We start from the raw sequence: 17,763 nt of genomic DNA, 5'->3' as shown, positions 1-17,763 counted from the left end.
GTAGTATATGTAATTCTGCATGTGGGTGGGACGGAAAAGTAAAAAAATAAAATCTGTATTTACCCATGATAATTACAATAAACTTTCTATATAATAAATTAAATAAACCTAAAGTACTAACAATGTGGTTGATATTCCTGTTTGTATTTAGTTACACAACAGTAAAAATATTAAAAACACATTTCAGCATAACACCAAACAGATAATTAATGACTTTATTGGAAAATTTATTTTTAAAAAATGGGAGAAGTGTTTTACACACGCAAAAAATAGGCCAGATATCTTGAGTTAAATCTCAATTATTTCATTAACGTTTCTTGTGTCATATTAGTACATACGTTATACAATATTAGTATGTCCTAACTTTTATTGAGATAAGGCGCATTTTGAAAAATCGAACGGTACGGGATAATTCTTGATGAGTACATTTGCAGAATTTGAGGGATATGGCGTAGTTCACAATATTGCCTGTTGGTGGCAGCACCGCCGTTTCGTCTTGCCTTCCGCCCCCTGATCAAACAAGCAAGACAAAGAAGAAGAAGCTCCAGCCCACAACAAAATATGCGAAAGTTTCGCTGCGTTGCCACTGCGGTCGTCGTGTTGCTGACTTTCCACTGACACCCACGATGGGCTTCGTACCGGACAGAGGTGGCTTCTGTCTCCTACTGCTGCTTCTATTCCTTTCGGAGGCCCATTTTCGATGGGTAAGTCGCTTTGTTTGCGTGTGCTTGTCGTGATTTGAAAACATGACTCAGCTCTCCAAACCGAAGCGTTCACGTGAAAATACACACAAGCGGCTTTACGGGAGTGACGTCTCAAATTAGCTCATGCTAACTTGCTTTGATTTATCGACGTCGTTTCTACAAGTACGCGTCGGCGGTGACGTTTAGGACAAAACGGGGCTGCAACTTAAAAAGTGGCTTCTCCTCATATCTTCTCATCTTTCTTCTACAATGTCAATTTTTAAAGTTCACAACAAGCCTCTCGGTTGTATGAGGAATTTAAACTGGTCATCTATCCGGAGAAACTGAAGTGAAAGAAACGATTCGAGCGTGTGCAATCCTCTATCGCACACATTCACTAATCAACACATTTGCCTGACAGAACATAATGTTCTCTGAGGTTCAGGGACTTCGAAACATTTGAAACAGGGCCAAGAAAAGGACAAACATATACTGAACAGTAGAAATAAAAAGTTCTGAAAACTAGAGCTGGACTAGACACGTGAAAACTAAATTTAAATATTAGTATTATTATTATTATTAGCAAGACAAATGCCACCAAAAGGTAGTTGAGTAAAGTAACAAAATGGTGTTAAAATTATGTGATTATGTTGGGTATCAATGAAGTTAAGAAATTCAAAAAGTGGACAAAAAAGAACCCGAGCATCTGTTTCCTGTTCAAATCAATGGAATGGTCTGTTTGCATGTGCAAAGCGGTATTGACACAAGCGGCCCAGTGACGTTTTAGCATAAAGAAAATTGGCACCATATTTTCCACGGCATTGCTAAAATTGAATGTAATTTTGTCTGCATGTCCCCAAATAAGTCAAAATGAGTTGAGAAGCTCGATTTGTTTGACACCCAGTATCTCTGAAAAAATTGAGCCAAAATTTTACATTCAAAAAGTCATCTCACTTCCTGTACATTTTAGGATATGCCAGCCTGTACGGGGGAATCTCTAATATTTGCAGAGGATATCAAAACATTGTGGCGTGAAATGCGCTGAGCGTCTAAAAGCTTGGTCATAGGTGTTTTAAAACACTCGACTATCGAGATGGAGAAGGAAAAAATGTTGGTCACACGCTGCAGTCATTGAAATAACTTGAAACAAAAAAGTAAGAATAAGCAGAAATTAAATGACTCAAAATGAGACAATGGCATTGTTATTTTTGTGCTCCAGTAGAATTATTGGGGGTTAAGGTGAATTCCTTAATAAAGTTCTGATTACTCCGTTGTGGGTGGAGCAAAGCAGGCCCAGAACGGAACCGGCCTCCTCCATGTTTCGCGTCGTGTTCATTCCAAAGCTCCAGTTTTGTTTCGTGTGTCCAAAGGACATTGTGCCAGACGCTTTGTGGCTCGTCAATATGCATTTCAGCACATTCCAATCTTGTCAATTTCCACCGATTTCACTGACCTTTGTGCTTTTCTTTTTAACGCAAGGAAACGCCACCATTTTGTCTGAACGTTTAGTAGCAGGTCATGCGAACAAGGATGAAGATCCAAAACACAAAAGCAAGCCAAATATTGTCACGTGCGTGAGCCATGTTGAGTTTTCATCTACTCCTTGTAGTCCGGCGGCAGTGTGAAGGTTTAACTCTCAGGTTTGCGTGACGATGTGAATGTTGTGATTCAATCAGGCCCGGCTAAACGTCGTCATTCTCTCATTGACGCGCTTTGTTTCGTCTTTTCTTCTTTCCGCTATTTGGCCGTGCTCCAACATCGCACGTCACTCTGATTGATCAACGATATGACTGTAATGCAAACCACTTCCGCGCCATCCTTGAACTCGTCCGAAACACTCGAGTAGTTCCGCAGTTCATTCGGGTTCTAAAAAAAAAAAAAAAAGGTACTTTGTGGAGTAAGTGAATTTACTTCCCCCAAGTCGTGAGCATGTGAGCGCTGTGATGCTGAATAGGCAGGAAGAGTCCGAATGACAGCTCAAGAAGCTTGAATCTATTGAAGGATGCATTTACACTGCCCAATTCTTATTTATTGCCTACATCCATTTTTTTTTTCAATTCCCATCTTCAGTGAGCCTGCCTGGATATTAACAGAAACCTCGTCTAGTAGTTACTGAAATACTCGCCTATTTCCTGTTTGTGTTCTCAGGCCAAAGCCATGTCCCATGTGGGAAATATTGCTTTGGTGCCATCTGGCGGGATCTCATTTATGTTCTCATTGCATCTTAATTCCTCATTTTTTTTTGCATATCTGATTTTTTTTATTTATTTATTACAATTTTTTTCATGTAGTGTGAACAGTACAATTCCATTTTTTTTTTTTTAATTTTTAAATCTGCCCTGGGCCTCTTTCGAATGTGGATATCAATCGGATATTTCTGCGATGCGTCTGCAGTATGAACGTATGCGTTGTGTTCACATGACGTCGTTTTTGTTACGTTAACGAGTACATAAAATTATTGGATTTAACCAAAAATCTGAATTGGGCATCAAGTCCTGCAGTGTGAATGTCGCCTTCCTCAAAATATGACTTGGGCAAACAAAAAAAGTGCTTTGTCCTCATCTTGTGGCATCCATAGGCAATTCAAAAAGGTATTTTGTGTGTGTTGTATGCTGTCGTCGCTGTTGAATCGGTGACTAAACGTTTGTATGTATAACCCTTAAATACCAAATGCGGAAAAGGAAACGTGTTTGCAGAAGTGAAATAGTTGTATTTTAAGACAGATGAGGCACCAATTGTTTTGCACACTTTGCTTGACTTCACATTTTCCAAATAAAAGGACATCACGAGAGCAAATTAGCCAGTAAAGACTCTGGCGGCATCTTAAGTTGACGTTGCGTTGCTTGTGTTTGTCGTGCAGGCGGCGGCACAGCACTGCGTGTGGTACGGCGAGTGTGCCGAGTCTGAAACGGTCCCCGGAAAGAAATATAATTGTAACTACACGGAAGCCGCCAAACCTCTGGACCCGGATGGCTATGACCTCCTCACGGTACGTGTCGGGACAACAAAATCAATCTCTCCAAACATTTTTTTTTCTTACATCATTCCTTCTCATTTTTAATTTTATTTTTAAAATATATTTAGTGTTGGTAATATTTCATATTGATATTTATAGTTATTTTGTTCATGATTTTGTCTTATTGTAATTATTTTTTTAAAATGTATCATAGTTTATTTTAATAGATGGGTTTTATTGTATTTTCAAAAAATCCTGATTTGTATTGTTTTTATTTTAATATGTAATTTTTAGTATTTTCCAGTTTATTTGTTTTAGTTTGAACTTTAACTTTGTTGTATTTAGTTTTATTTGGTTATTTTTTAACTATTTAATTTAATTGATTTTGTAATTTTCTCATGCTTTTTATTTCGCATTATTAAATGTAATTTTGTTCTTTTATTTTGGTGACATTATTTTATCTTAATAAAAATGACTTTTGTTTTATTTTGACGTTTTTGTCGTCTTTCGCTGATCAAATTTCATTTCATGGATTCATTTGTTATGATTATTTTTATTATTATTATTCCTTTTTTAATTGAAATATTTCAATTAAATTGATCATTTGTTTGACATGTTTTTGTGTCTTTTTATTTAACTTATTATTGACTCTTGTATTTGTGTACGTACGATGCAGGAGCTGTGTCCCGGTTATGACTATGGCACCCGCAATCTCTGCTGCAATGCGGACCAGTTGCGTACTCTGAAAGCCAGTCTGCAGCTGCCGTTGCAGTTCCTGTCTCGGTATGAACACAAACGCACCCGTCATGGAATCTCATTTCTCCTGAATATCGTTCTCGGCGTGTGCGTGCAGGTGTCCGTCATGTTTCTTCAACTTGATGAACCTCTTCTGCGAGCTGACGTGCAGCCCGCACCAGAGTCAATTCATGAATGCCACCAAGTTCAAGATATCAAATTCCACCGAGTTGAGCATCTCCAGCGTGGTGGAGGTTCAGTACTACATCGGAAAAACATTCTCCAACGGTGAGTCACTTACTTCATACGTCGTGATCGTCATTTGAGGATTTGCTCGCTTATCTGAACCCAACATGAAGTAAAAGCCGCATTCTATTCATGATGTAATTGTTCGATAGAATATTACAAATTTTCCCCTTCATCTTTTAATTCATCAAAAACGTAAACAAACTTTCTAGAGAATGCTCACGCTCATGCTCATTTAACAACCAATTAATTTTTTTCCCACCAAATATTGATTGCTTTATTTTATTTTCAATTTCAACCCTTTTTTGTTGATATTTTTTTCATTTTAATCCTTTATAATTATTTAGAATGAAAAAAACCTGGGGACAATTTCTCATTAGTTTTTAGTACAAATCCACATTTTTTTCCTCACTTGTAGTTATCAGGTTTACATATTTCATTTTATTACATCACTACTAATATTTTTTCCCTTTTCCTTGGATTTTTCAGAAGAACATTCAATTTTGCTGCTCTTGTGTTTGTGCTTGTACATTCCTCTTTTTTTTTCCGGTGTTGTTTAATGCAACGTTTTTACAAATCTTCTTTCCAATTTCTCCCACTTGCTTATTTATTTCTACTCAATTTCCACGCAACGGCGCCAAGCAAGAACCCAAAGAAAGCACGGGTGCTGGTGAAATGTCAGCTTAATGGCTCCTTGTCCTTTTTTGCAGCCATGTACAACGCCTGCCGGGACGTCCAAGCGCCGTCGAGCAACGTGAAGGCCTTGTCGCTGTTGTGCGGCAAATCCGCCGAAGACTGCAACGCCACCAACTGGATCCAATTCATGTTTGACATCAACAATCAGCAGGCTCCGTTTCCGATCATACCAATATTCTCGGGTAATCATTTTTATTTGATTTTTGTACTTATCTTTTTCTGTCCGTATGTTAATTGTTCTGATTTCAAATTGCCTTTAGATGTGCCGGTGTCAGGCTACACGCCCATGAACAACAAGACATACGGCTGCTCCGAAGGCCTGGACGATGGTTCGGGTCCGTGCTCCTGCCAGGATTGCACCAAAGCGTGCGGGCCTCAACCCGTCCCCCCGGCTGTCCCGCCTCCGTGGACCATCGTCGGTATGGACGCCATGAACGTCATCATGTGGATCTCTTACATCGCCTTCCTGTTCGTGTTTATCGGCACGGTGCTCGCAGCGTGGTGTTACAGGTAAATTAAAAAAAAAAAAAAAACAAGCATCAGAGGGCCGACAAACGAGATGAATTTGAACAAGACCTGAGGATTAAATTCTAACTAGTTAATGTGTGCGTTTTTTAGGAGAACGACGGTCCTGTCGGAGTACGGGCCCATTTTGGATAGTAAAAACCCGTTGTCGCTCAACAGCGATAATCCCGAAGCAGGTAATTGGATTTCATTCTCATCATTTTTTCCAGAAGTAACAGTCATCCTGTGTCCGCAGTGGACGCGTCGTGCTGCGAGACGCTGGGCGAGTGTTTCGAGAACACGCTGCGGGCCGTCTTCAGCTCATGGGGCTCGTTGTGCGTGCGCTACCCGGGTCTGATCATCCTGGGCAGCGTGCTCCTGGTGACGGCATCCTCGGGCGGTCTGGTCTACATGCGGATCACCACCGACCCCGTGGAATTGTGGTCGTCGCCCGGCAGCCGGGCGCGCCAGGAGAAGGACTACTTTGACAGCCACTTTGGGCCTTTCTACAGGACGGCTCAGCTCATCATCACCACGCCGCTCAACAAGAACTTCACCTACAAGCCCTACTTTGGGGGCTCCGACGTCCCCTTTGGAGCCATCTTGGATAAGGACATCCTCCATCAGGTGAGAATGGAATGAATTTCTTTTCGGTTCTGAGCATTTGCAGTTTGAGAGCCAGTGCAGCTTCTTGAGTTTCTTGACCATGCGCTCGAAGGGAAACATTTCCCTTTGTAATCGATTCAAGTCTGCATTTTTTTCAAAATTTTAGCTCGGTTTTATATATTCATTTATTTTTGTAATTTGATAAATGTATTGATTTTTTTGTTTTGGGGTTTCTGATTTTGTTTTGACTAATAATTTTGTTTGATTTTTTTTTTTTTTTATTATTATTTTTCGTTTTGTTTTTGTCGTTATGTTATCTGATGACATTTTTGTTTAAATCTACTTTTTTCTTTGTTGTAATTGATTCTACGCATTTTTTTCCCAGTTTTTATTTGATCTAATTGTTTTCCTTACATTTTTGTATTTGTTTCCTGTTTTTTGTTGCTTTTGCTTTTTCATTTTTTTCATTTTGATTTTATTTACCGGTTCCTTAAATTCTCAATCGTAGAGGATTTTAAGATTTGTAACTATTTTGTCGAGGGATGGGTACTCGTGCATGAACAAATTAAAATTTTCTAATATTTAATTTGATATTCTTATTTAACTTATTGAAAGTGTTATTGTTTTGATGAAAATATTTTTCATCGTATCATTCTTTTATTTCTCTAAAACTCATTTCTATTTCCACACCAAAAAAAAGCGCAGGTATGAGATGAGCTTCTTTGGCCGCATTACATTTTTCTTGCTTGAGTTTGACTGACTTTCTAATATTTGTTCACAAGCGGGGCTGTTTTGTGTCATCACTCAAGCTGTTGCAACTCCAAAGTCCTGATTTTAATTTGATTTCCCCCCTCGTCAAACCCACCAGGTTTTGGACCTGCAGCTTGCCATCGAGGCTCTCGTCGCCTCATACGATGGCCAGAACGTCACGCTGAAGGACATCTGTCTTGCCCCGCTGGCTCCTTACAACGACAACTGCACAATCTTGAGTGTCCTCAACTACTTCCAGAATAGCCACGCTGTACTGGATCACGAGCAGGGCGACGAATTCTTTGTCTACGCTGACTTTCACAGCCACTTCCTCTACTGTGTCAGGTTCACTCCCCCCCTCCTTTTTTTTTCTTAATGCATTGCCATGGAAATAAGAAAGGATTTAAAATGAATTAGCGTTCAACATGTTTTTGCATTTCAGCGCTCCAGCGTCCCTAAATGACACCACTGTCCTCCACGATCCTTGTCTCGGCACTTTTGGAGGCCCCGTCTTCCCTTGGCTGGCCCTTGGCGGCTATGATTGTAAGATCGTCACACACGAAATGAAGTTCAGGGACAACCTATTCCACAACATCTATAAAGTTGCATCATCAGGCCTTAAACAGCCATCGACTATTTCTTTTTTTTTTATTGCATTCAAAAATGCTGGTCAATGATCTTCGTCTAACTTCACTGGGAATTCCGAGAACGAGATAACCTGGATGATCTCATGTCGTCACAATAACAACGCTCGCTTTCGAAAGGCACTCTCACAAAGGTGGAAATGTAACGGTAGTTTGCAGTGCAGCTCTTCTGTAGCTCAAAGCGTTCCATTTTTTTTCTTAAAGAAAAGAAAACAGAAGTTGTAATGACGGCGGTTGCACATCCCAACCGGCTCATGTGTGCTCCTTCTATAAAGTTGAGTTGAGTTTGTTTGTTTGTTTGCCACCATACCAGCCAGCAACTACAACAACGCGAGCGCTCTTGTCATCACCTTCCCCATCAACAACTACCTCAACGACACGGACAGGCTGGGCAAAGCACGGGCGTGGGAAAAAGAGTAAGAGCTTTTGTTTTGTTTCAAAGGGGATTCATTTGTTCTGAATGACATCATGTCATTCCCTGAACCGGAGCTAGATCATCCATTTTCAAGCGACAGCCACACTAAACTCACAAAAGCGAAGCAAATATGCACTCAACACAAATTCTCATTAGACAAAGTTGTCATGAGAAAGATCGCAATCCAAGCTTTCTTGTCATCGATCGATCTTCACTAAAAGTGTGTGTGCGTGCGCTCCAGATTCATCCGCTTCATGAAGGAGTTCCACAACCCCAACCTCACCATCGCTTTCAACGCCGAGCGGAGCGTGGAGGACGAAATCAACCGGGAGAGCAACAGTGACATCAGCACCGTGGTCCTCAGCTACGCCATCATGTTTGTCTACATCTCGCTGGCGTTGGGACACATCAACAGCTGCAGGCGACTGCTGGTGAGCAAGCGGCTGCTATCGCGACTTCGTCACGACACGTCGTGCGGATTCAATCAAACCGGCTCGACCTGCTGCCACATGACTTGATGGCTCGCAAAAGGGAGCGGCAGACGAGGGGAAAAGGGCAATTGAGCATCATTTGAATAACACCTAGGCACTACTTCCGTTAAAAAGACGCAGCATGAGATTAAAAAAAAAAAAACGCAACAGAGAAAAGCATTGGCCACAGACGGGGACTTGTGGGGTGACGTTCTGCTTCAAGTTGGCTTGTAAAATTCCCCAAAATGCATTTTAAAAGTTTGGCCGAAAACTAAATCGTGACGGAAGGATGTCATATCAGTGAAGTAGATATCATTTTTTTTTTTTTTTTTTTTTAACTATTGAAAATTAAAAAAAAGAGAAAAAGTGCTGAATTCCGATTTGTTTAAAAAAAAAAAATTTTTTTTTTTGTTTTTTCACTGTAGTTAGCAGCCGTTCAGCGCTCAATGACCTTAAAGCCCACGCAAATGTTTTTTTTTAAATGCACTCTTGCAGGTGGACTCCAAGATTTCTCTGGCCATTGCGGGCATCCTGATTGTGCTGAGCTCCGTGGCGTCCTCGCTGGGCATCTTCAGCTACATCGGCATCCCCCTCACCCTCATCGTCATTGAGGTCATCCCCTTCCTGGTGCTGGCGGTCGGCGTGGACAACATATTCATCATCGTGCAAACGTATCAGGTAGCTGCACACGGTGGAGTCGATCGCCTCGTGACGTGATTCATCTTTTCTTTTTTCTTGTTGCTGGGCTGTCAGCGAGATGAGCGCCTGCCCCAGGAGGAACTTCACCAGCAGATCGGACGCATCCTCGGTGACGTGGCGCCCAGCATTTTCCTGTCCTCCTTTTCCGAGACTCTGGCCTTCTTTTTGGGTATGCGAATCGAGCGCACGTGATGATGAATCGGATGCGCCGGTGAATATTTCTTGAAGTTCTCAACGGTGATTGCGTCTTTTGTAATTTCATGCCGATGGTTTTGTTGTTCTGCAGGAGCGCTGTCCAACATGCCTGCCGTCCGGACCTTCTCCCTCTTTGCCGGCCTGGCTGTTTTTATTGATTTCCTGCTGCAGATCAGCTGCTTCGTTAGCCTTCTGGGCTTGGACCTGAAGAGGCAGGAGGTGAGGCGCAACTTTGAGATTTCAGACCATGATCGCAGCTGACGTTCCTCGATGGTGCTGTCGCAAAAGGCCAATCGTCTGGATATCATCTGCTGCGCCAAGTTGCCCGAAGGTCAGGAAGGCAAGACGGAAAGCATCCTCTTCCGCTTTTTCAAGAAGTTCTACGCACCGTTCATCCTCAAAGAGTGGGTGCGGCCCATCATTGTGAGTGCGTGCGTCAGCGGCACGTCTGCAACAGTTGCCCTCTTCCTTTTTTTTTTTTCTACTCTTTCGTCATAAACGCAGGTTGTCATGTGATCATCTCTGTTCAGGTGGCTGTGTTTGTGGGAGCGTTGTCCTTCAGCATCGCTGTGGTAAACAAAGTTGAGATCGGACTGGATCAGCAGCTCTCCATGCCTGATGTGAGTCACCGTGAATATTTAATATTGTAGTATAGAATATTTAATTAAGGTATCAACCATACGTGATGAAATGTTCAAATATTACGAGAAGAATGAGCATATTTGAAAAGAACTATATAATATATTTCAATGGGTGTCTTTGCATTGGCATCAATAAATTGGGGGATATCATTTCATCATTTCAATAAATCCGAGAAAAGTGGCCGATGCGGTCCATGTCGTGCATTCACTCCGATTCCTCTGACTTTTTCTTTCCAACTGTATCCTTGTGTTGTTGTTGGCCTCCAACAGGATTCTTACGTGCTGGAGTACTTCAAGAACCTGAGTCAGTACCTCCACACCGGCGCTCCCGTCTACTTTGTGGTGGAGGACGGCTTGAACTACAGCAGCCTCGAGGGCCAGAACGTCGTGTGCGGCGGCGTGGGCTGCAACAACGATTCGCTGGTGCAGCAAGTTTATTCGGCGTCGCTCATCAGCAACTAGTAAGTGTCGCATCTTCAAATTGAAAGAAATGGACGGAATGTTCCTTTCTTTCTTTCTTTTCAATTTCAGCTCAACCGTGGCTTTCACGCCTTCCTCCTGGCTGGACGACTACTTCGACTGGGTCAAGCCTCAGTCCACTTGCTGCCGTTACTACAATGCCACAGGAGCCTTCTGTAACGCTTCAGGTAAATCTTTATCCAATGTCAACAACTCTCCGGCTGACTTTTTCCCCGTATTCCAAACGGACTGACAAACACACCGGCCACATGCGTGTTCATAACACGGCGCTGCACTTACACAAAGTGAAAAAATTGCTTACCGGCCAGCAGGGCTTGAACCGACTAGTTGATGCCTCAACTTCCACACAACTGCAAAATATCCTTAACTCATTCACTACCAGATGAGTAAAGAAAAATAAAAAGGATATTTGACGTCTTAAGCCGTCAGTGGTGGTAAATGAGTTAATTTGAAGTTGATTAATGATGTCAAAAACACAGATGCCTCGCAGAAATCATTTTGTGGTCGTTCGGCATAGGAAACCTCAGTTGTATAGAAATATTTTACACCAAAAGAAAGCGGAAGCGCACGGGTGTCAAAGTCAAGGCCCGTGGGCCCGATCTGGCCCGCAACCTCATTTTTTGTGGCCCGCAAAGGACAAATGATGTCAAAAATGACTTGAAGCGTTGCCTTAACGATGGAAAACATTCTGTAACGTTTCAATAGACTGCAGGACAATTCTGACCCACTGGTCTGTGGTTTTGTAGTGGCGGACCCAACATGTGTGCACTGTCGACCTTTGACACAAAGTGGGAAGCAGAGGCCCGTGGGTGACGACTTCATGCGCTTCCTCCCGATGTTCCTGTCAGACAATCCCAACGTCAAGTGTGGAAAAGGGTAATTCCAGTTGCTCAATTGCATGAGTGTTTGAAAATATTCCGTCATCACCCTCACTGCTTGTTTTCTTTGCAGCGGCCATGCAGCCTACGCCACCGCAGTGGACGTTTATCCCAACAACACTCAGGTGGGGGCCAGCTACTTCATGTCCTTCCACACCATCCTGAGGGAGTCGTCGGACTACATTGACGCTTTGAAGATGGCCCGCGTCCTCGCTGACAACATCAGTCGGACCATGGACCACAACGTCTTTGCCTACAGGTGGGTCATACTGTGAAGTGTGTAATACGCTCCTGTGCCACGGTGAAAGGATTAACAAATGGACAACATCCAATTAAAGTAGCCAAAGGCCTGCAGGAATTTCTGTCAAGTGGTGCCTGAAGCAGACTTGAGCTTACATTTCTTTGAGGACTTTCTCAGTATATGTAGACGTAAAACAAAATATTCTGTGAGCCTTGAATGCCTGAAATTGGCTGGCACACTTTTGTTTTTGTTTTTTTAATTTCTGGCAGAAGTGGGGGGGCTCAGCTGGTGGGCGTGCGATGCCGCCTAGTATTTGTGTGAGCTGTGACTAACTGTGTCTGCGTTTTCTTGGTGACTCGCACTCCTTGCCCACATGCGAGAGCATGACACACAATACACGATCCAACAAACCGCCGATTTCCGGCATAGTAGCGATCGGAACTTATGACGTCATCGCGTGCGAGCCAGTGACTGACGAGCGCCCGCTCCGCAGCGTCTTCTATGTGTTCTACGAGCAGTACCTGACCATCGCGTACGACACGGCCTTCAACCTGAGCGTGTCGCTGGGCGCCATCTTCCTGGTCACGGCGGTGCTGCTGGGCTTCGAGCTGTGGTCGGCCGTGCTGGTGTGCATCACCATCGCCATGATCCTGGTCAACATGTTTGGCGTCATGTGGCTGTGGAACATCAGCCTCAACGCCGTCTCGCTCGTCAACCTGGTCATGGTGAGGCGAGACGTGTCGTCGTCGTCGTCGTCGTCGTCGTCGTCGTCGTCGTCGTCGTCGTCGTCGTCGTCGTCGTCGTCGTCGTCGTCGTCGTCGTCGTCGTCGTCGTCGTCGTCGTCGTCCGTCGTCGTCCGTCGTCGTCCGTCGTCGTCCGTCGTCGTCCGTCGTCGTCCGTCGTCGTCCGTCGTCGTCCGTCGTCGTCCGTCGTCGTCCGTCGTCGTCCGTCGTCGTCCGTCGTCGTCCGTCGTCGTCCGTCGTCGTCGTCGTCGTCGTCTGCTCACGTTTCCTTTTTGTAGGCCTGCGGGATTTCTGTGGAGTTCTGCAGTCATCTGGTTCGGGCTTTCTCCGTCAGCATGAAGAAGGGCAGAGTGGAACGGGCCGAGGAGGCGCTGGCTCACATGGGCAGCTCGGTAAGTCTGAAATCGATCACTACGTCTTCCTGGATGCTCCTTGTCCTCCATTTTGTCCACATTTTGAAACCATTTCTTTGCGACAAGTCACGTCAATCAAGTATTCGCCCCTAATGATATTTAAAAGTGCAAAGTACGAGCCCAAAACACTTCAATGAACGTTTCAAACTCATCTTGAAACATCACATAAAAAATAATTGACTTCCAGATGATTTGATTTTTCAAAAATGAGTCATAAGTAGGCGTGTAATCGCCACGCAAGCAGTGAGGGAGATCTCTTCAGCTTTTTAATGCTGCTTAACAGAGCAAAAATGTCCGCGGAAAAAGACCCAAAAAAAATTTTTTTTTACTTGGCTGGTAGTGAATGAGAACTCTATCGTCAAGGTTTTATGAATTTTAACATTCCTTTGTGAGTCTTACAACTGCAAATAAAAGTTAACCAAAGTTTGCTGAGGCTTAGTCCTTATTTGGACGTAAAAAATTTCAACTGTCCCCATGGATGCGTTTCTTTTTTTTCTCATCCACTATCGAGTTGTTCGCTCCGGTTGTATTCTACTTGTGTATTTCCTTCTGTCAGGTGTTCAGCGGCATCACACTGACAAAGTTCGGCGGCATCCTCATCCTGGCGCTGTCCAAATCGCAGATCTTCCAGGTCTTCTACTTCCGCATGTACTTGGCCATCGTGCTGCTGGGCGCCGCGCACGGCCTCATCTTTCTGCCCGTGCTGCTCAGCTACATCGGTCAGTACGCATCGAATGGTGCATGAAGGAAGGCCAGAAAAAGTCTACACACCCCTTCGAAACTCTACATTTCAATGCCGCTTTATTTATTAAAATAAGCAAAAACACACAGCTCGAACGTGGTGTTCATAAAGACCGAAGATGAAATAATATTGGTCAAATAATGCTAAGCCCAAGACGAGCTTTTTTGTACGAAGACAGGCAGCAAAGAGGCCTTCAGTTGCTGGAAATTGTTGCAAGTGACGACAGCACACGTCGGGAGAAGGTGTGAAAGGATGCTTTGTTTTTCTCTCCACGGTCATACCGATCTTGTTTCTCTCCCAGGTCCCTCGCCCAACAAGGCAAAGGTGTTTGCGGCCAACCGGCGCTTCGTCGGAACCGAAAGGGAGCGGCTCCTCAACTACTAAGACAGACGAACCTTTTTCTCCCGCCGTGACTGACAACTTCCGATCGTCTCGCAACATGTTTGGACTTGACATTTGTCGTCACGCCACAACTATCTGGCGCTCCAGTGACAGAATTGCGTCTGGAATATCATCGGGACAGACACTTTGGCACGTACGTTCTAGGTGATGTGGGTTTCTTTAAAGGGGAATACTGGTCAGTTTAAATCGTTTTTTTTAAATATCAGCACCCGAGTTATCACTGGTACCAGGTAATGATGCCATCACGTGCAGGTTGTAACTATGGTAAGGACTAAATGGTTTTACTGTCTCATAGTTGACGAGGTCGGTACTCGAGCAAGATCTACTTGAAGTTCTATCATTGACAAACATTTTTTTTTTTTTTTTCTTACGGTTGCCCAACAGGTTTAAGTGTTAGCTTTGCGCACATGTGTGAATAGCTCTAATTTATGCAACCGATTTAAATATTCGTTCACATCCTTCACAGTAACGTTATTTTATAATATTAACGCTTCACTCAGCATTAACTGGAGGACTGGAACATCTGGAAAATGATGGCGTGCTCTTGAGCAAACTAAAGTTTTTTTGGTGGGGGGGGTTACTCAACGTTTTTAATTGATGCAGTTCTGATGTCTTTGGAGTGAAAAGGAAGCTGTGTAAAAGTTACTCAACCATTCCTTTTGGATAAGAGTTTTTAAATACTTTTTAATACATGAATACAAATTTCTCGACCCAAAATAAAAGGGGCCTGCGTGCGGGTTGTTGGCGATCCACAAAATAATTTGTTGTCCCGTTGGGTCAATTAAAAGCTCTGATAAGATCGTGACGTGTCATCGCGTAAATCTGACATCCCGACATGAATAAAGTCCGTCGGGAGGTTAGCATAAAAGGCACAAGTCTACTTTTACTTCTTATCCTTAATAACATGTGGAATATTATGAAAATAAAGTTGTATTTTTGAAATTCAGAAACTGTGATTTTCTTTCTTTTGTTGACCTTTGACTTGAATAATTTTAGGATTGCAATTAACGATTAATTTAATAATCAATATGTTAATTACTTTGTCAATTAAATAATGAAACGACCAGATTTTTTTTCAATCCCTTTATTCTAAAACAGGACATTGTTTCAATTCCGAAGAGTAAAAAAAATAAATACTGGAAGCAACTGCCTTGCTGTTGTATGAAGTTTCTACCAGAAGAGGTTGCTGACAGACGAACTTGGTCCATCACTTGGATGGACTGAAATTTGGAAGACGGATTGTTTTTCGATTGTTTTCCATAATGTTTTTTTTTGGGTTTTTTTTGTAGCATGTAAAAATGGTATTTTGATGTCGAATGCGTGTGTGGGTTTACAGTTGGTTGTTGAAATCTAAGCTGCGTTGAGAATTTTTGAAGCTGAATAATGCACAAAGAAATTTCTGGTGGTAAAAAAAAATACTAGAAAATTCGTTTGTGTTTGTGCAATTAAAAACAATTCTGCAGGAATTTTTCAGTTTTTTATTTTTAAAGTTATCTAGTCTTTTGCTTTTGTCCTAATAGATGTGACCTTGAGGCTTTGAGCAGGGTTATCAATAAATAAGTGTGCGAAGCGTTTAATGTGCTGCTTTGAGTCACCGGTTTGCAATTACAGCGGATTCAGTTGTCTCTCATCAGGGCTGGAACAAAAAGGGATTAGGTGGCCGCGGCCAACAAGAAGACGATTCCGCGGACGTCAGTGGATCTTATTACTTCTTTGTCAATAAATAAAAAAAAAGATAAAGAGGCATGAGCAGTAAGTGGGCTGACATGCCGCCGGCCCCAACATTCTAAACGGCCGTTTTTACACTTGCAAAAACGAAGTCAAGCCAGCCGCCACTCTTATTTTCAATACTGTGCAACACGGTGCATTACGGTAATGCGCCGAAAGCGCTTGTTGATGGCCATGTTAACTGTAGATCAATGGCTGATAATACAACTGATTTAATAAAAAAATAATTAAAAATTAAGTTTTCGTTATCCCGCAACCAGACTACTGCCGAGGCACACTAGGCCACCCCAGATATCCAACCAAGGTACTTTAATCAAAATCTGATGTGGCATTTCAAAATAAAAGACCAAAGAAATATCAAAATGTGACCTTTACACCCGATTTTGAAAATTCATTAAAAAATAGGTTTTCGTTATTCTACAACCAGACTGGTTCTGCGGCACACTAGGCCACCCAAGGTATCCAACCAAAGTAATTTGATCAAAATCTGATGTGGCATTTTGATAAAATCCATGGTCATGTGGCATCATAGGATTATACCTTGATGCCCAGTCGCAGCAGAAGAATAATTCTGATATGTAGACAACTTCTCTCGTTAGCCAACTGGCGTAGTTTATTTCAACTGCTCTTCTCCAGAGCTAAAAGCAGAGAGAGAGAAATAAGGCTTGAACACCTGCCTAACATCGCATCGTCTGTTAGCGACAGCACCCCTTGTGGCAAATAAGCACATTACAGTAACAAGCAGTCATACAATAACACTCAACACATTTCAAAATAAAAGGCCAAAGAAATATCTAAATTTGACCTTTACACCCGATTTCGAAAATTCATTAAAAATTAAGTTTTCGTTATCCCGCGACCAGACAAGCGCTGGGGCACACTCGGCTACCCAAGGTATCCAATCAAAGTACTTTGAATGAAATCTGATGTGGCATTTCAAAATAAAAGGCATGAGAAATATCAAAATGTGTCAGTTACACCCGAAAGTTGAGATTTCTTCTACCTTTTATTTTGAAATGCCACATCCGATTTAGATTAAAGTACCTTGATTTGGTCACCTGGGGTGGCCTAGTGTGCCCCAAGAGCAGTCTGATTCTGGGATAATGAATTTTCAAAATCGGTTGTAACAGTCAAATCTTGATATTTCTTTGGACTTTTATTTTGAAATGCCACATCAGATTTTGATGAAAGTACTTTGGTTGGATACTAAATTTGTAATTATTTTTTATTAAATCAGTTGTAATGTCAGCCATTGGTGTACAGTTAACATTGATTTCTCTTTCTATCTCAATTCATAACATTTCTTGGTGCAATTCTGAGTCAGTTTGCATTCCCCCTGGGTGAAAAGAGAAGTTTAATAACATTATTTTAAATCCAAACCAATGACGTGCATACTTGAGTTTCGCAGCTTTTATCAACAAGCGCTTTCGGCGCATTACCGTAATGCACCGTGTTGCAATGTATTGAAAATAAGAGCGGCGGCTGGTTTGACTTGGTTTTTGCGAGTGGAGGCTGGCCTGGCTGCAGTGTGTTTACGCAGGAAAAGTCCTGAGTTCCAAAAATGCCACCTCAGCCAAATGCTGTGTTCCCGGCAAACGACAGACGAGACATGAGCCGCCGCCAAAGGACACGCCACGTTTTCACAATGATGCCTCTCAATGGAAGCCGCCCACGGGAGGAATTAGGCCGTCAATGGGGTTGGCTAAACCACCAATCCCACGCGTCCTCGCTGTTTGTTTTGACCCGAGCCTTTTTTTACGTTGGAGCGTCCACGTGACGCATAACAATTGATAGAGAACGTGAAAATACAACTGAGCAGAGTTGAAATCTTTGATGCTTTATTGCTAGCCTCGCAAGTGTTAGCATTTGATAATTGTCATTTATAATAGAACAACG

At 42.6% G+C, this 17,763-nt stretch overlaps 1 protein-coding gene across 1 annotated transcript; it reads left to right on the top strand.

The window, feature by feature from the left end:
* Nucleotides 1–534: 534 nt before the first annotated feature.
* Nucleotides 535–15,089, top strand: npc1 (Niemann-Pick disease, type C1). The gene is made up of 25 exons (XM_088311467.1): nt 535–704; nt 3,544–3,672; nt 4,316–4,422; nt 4,493–4,662; nt 5,331–5,498; nt 5,577–5,826; nt 5,935–6,017; nt 6,077–6,447; nt 7,295–7,521; nt 7,619–7,719; nt 8,134–8,236; nt 8,477–8,666; nt 9,201–9,383; nt 9,459–9,573; nt 9,691–9,818; nt 9,888–10,022; nt 10,130–10,219; nt 10,511–10,701; nt 10,772–10,887; nt 11,467–11,596; nt 11,672–11,857; nt 12,333–12,564; nt 12,861–12,974; nt 13,552–13,714; nt 14,039–15,089. The coding sequence occupies exons 1-25, from the start codon at nt 627–629 to the stop codon at nt 14,119–14,121; spliced, it is 3,843 nt and encodes a 1,280-aa protein (XP_088167593.1). The 5' UTR covers nt 535–626; the 3' UTR covers nt 14,122–15,089.
* Nucleotides 15,090–17,763: the final 2,674 nt, after the last annotated feature.

The sequence above is a fragment of the Idiotropiscis lumnitzeri genome, chromosome 12, assembly GCF_059441095.1.
Source record: "Idiotropiscis lumnitzeri isolate Australia: NSW breed Sydney's pygmy pipehorse chromosome 12, RoL_Ilum_1.0, whole genome shotgun sequence".
In the NCBI taxonomy this organism is placed as follows: domain Eukaryota; kingdom Metazoa; phylum Chordata; class Actinopteri; order Syngnathiformes; family Syngnathidae; genus Idiotropiscis; species Idiotropiscis lumnitzeri.
The sequence above is the reverse complement of the archived record's forward strand: the minus strand, read 5'-3'. Positions and strand labels throughout refer to the sequence as shown.

Bases quoted from the DNA above. Each gene is read 5' to 3' on its own strand.
- npc1 (XM_088311467.1), top strand. From the start codon at position 627: ATGGGCTTCGTACCGGACAGAGGTGGCTTCTGTCTCCTACTGCTGCTT. The intron at 3,673-4,315 runs GTACGTGTCGGG...CGTACGATGCAG, and splicing joins ATGGCTATGACCTCCTCACG to GAGCTGTGTCCCGGTTATGA. The intron at 7,720-8,133 runs GTAAGATCGTCA...CCACCATACCAG, and splicing joins GGCCCTTGGCGGCTATGATT to CCAGCAACTACAACAACGCG.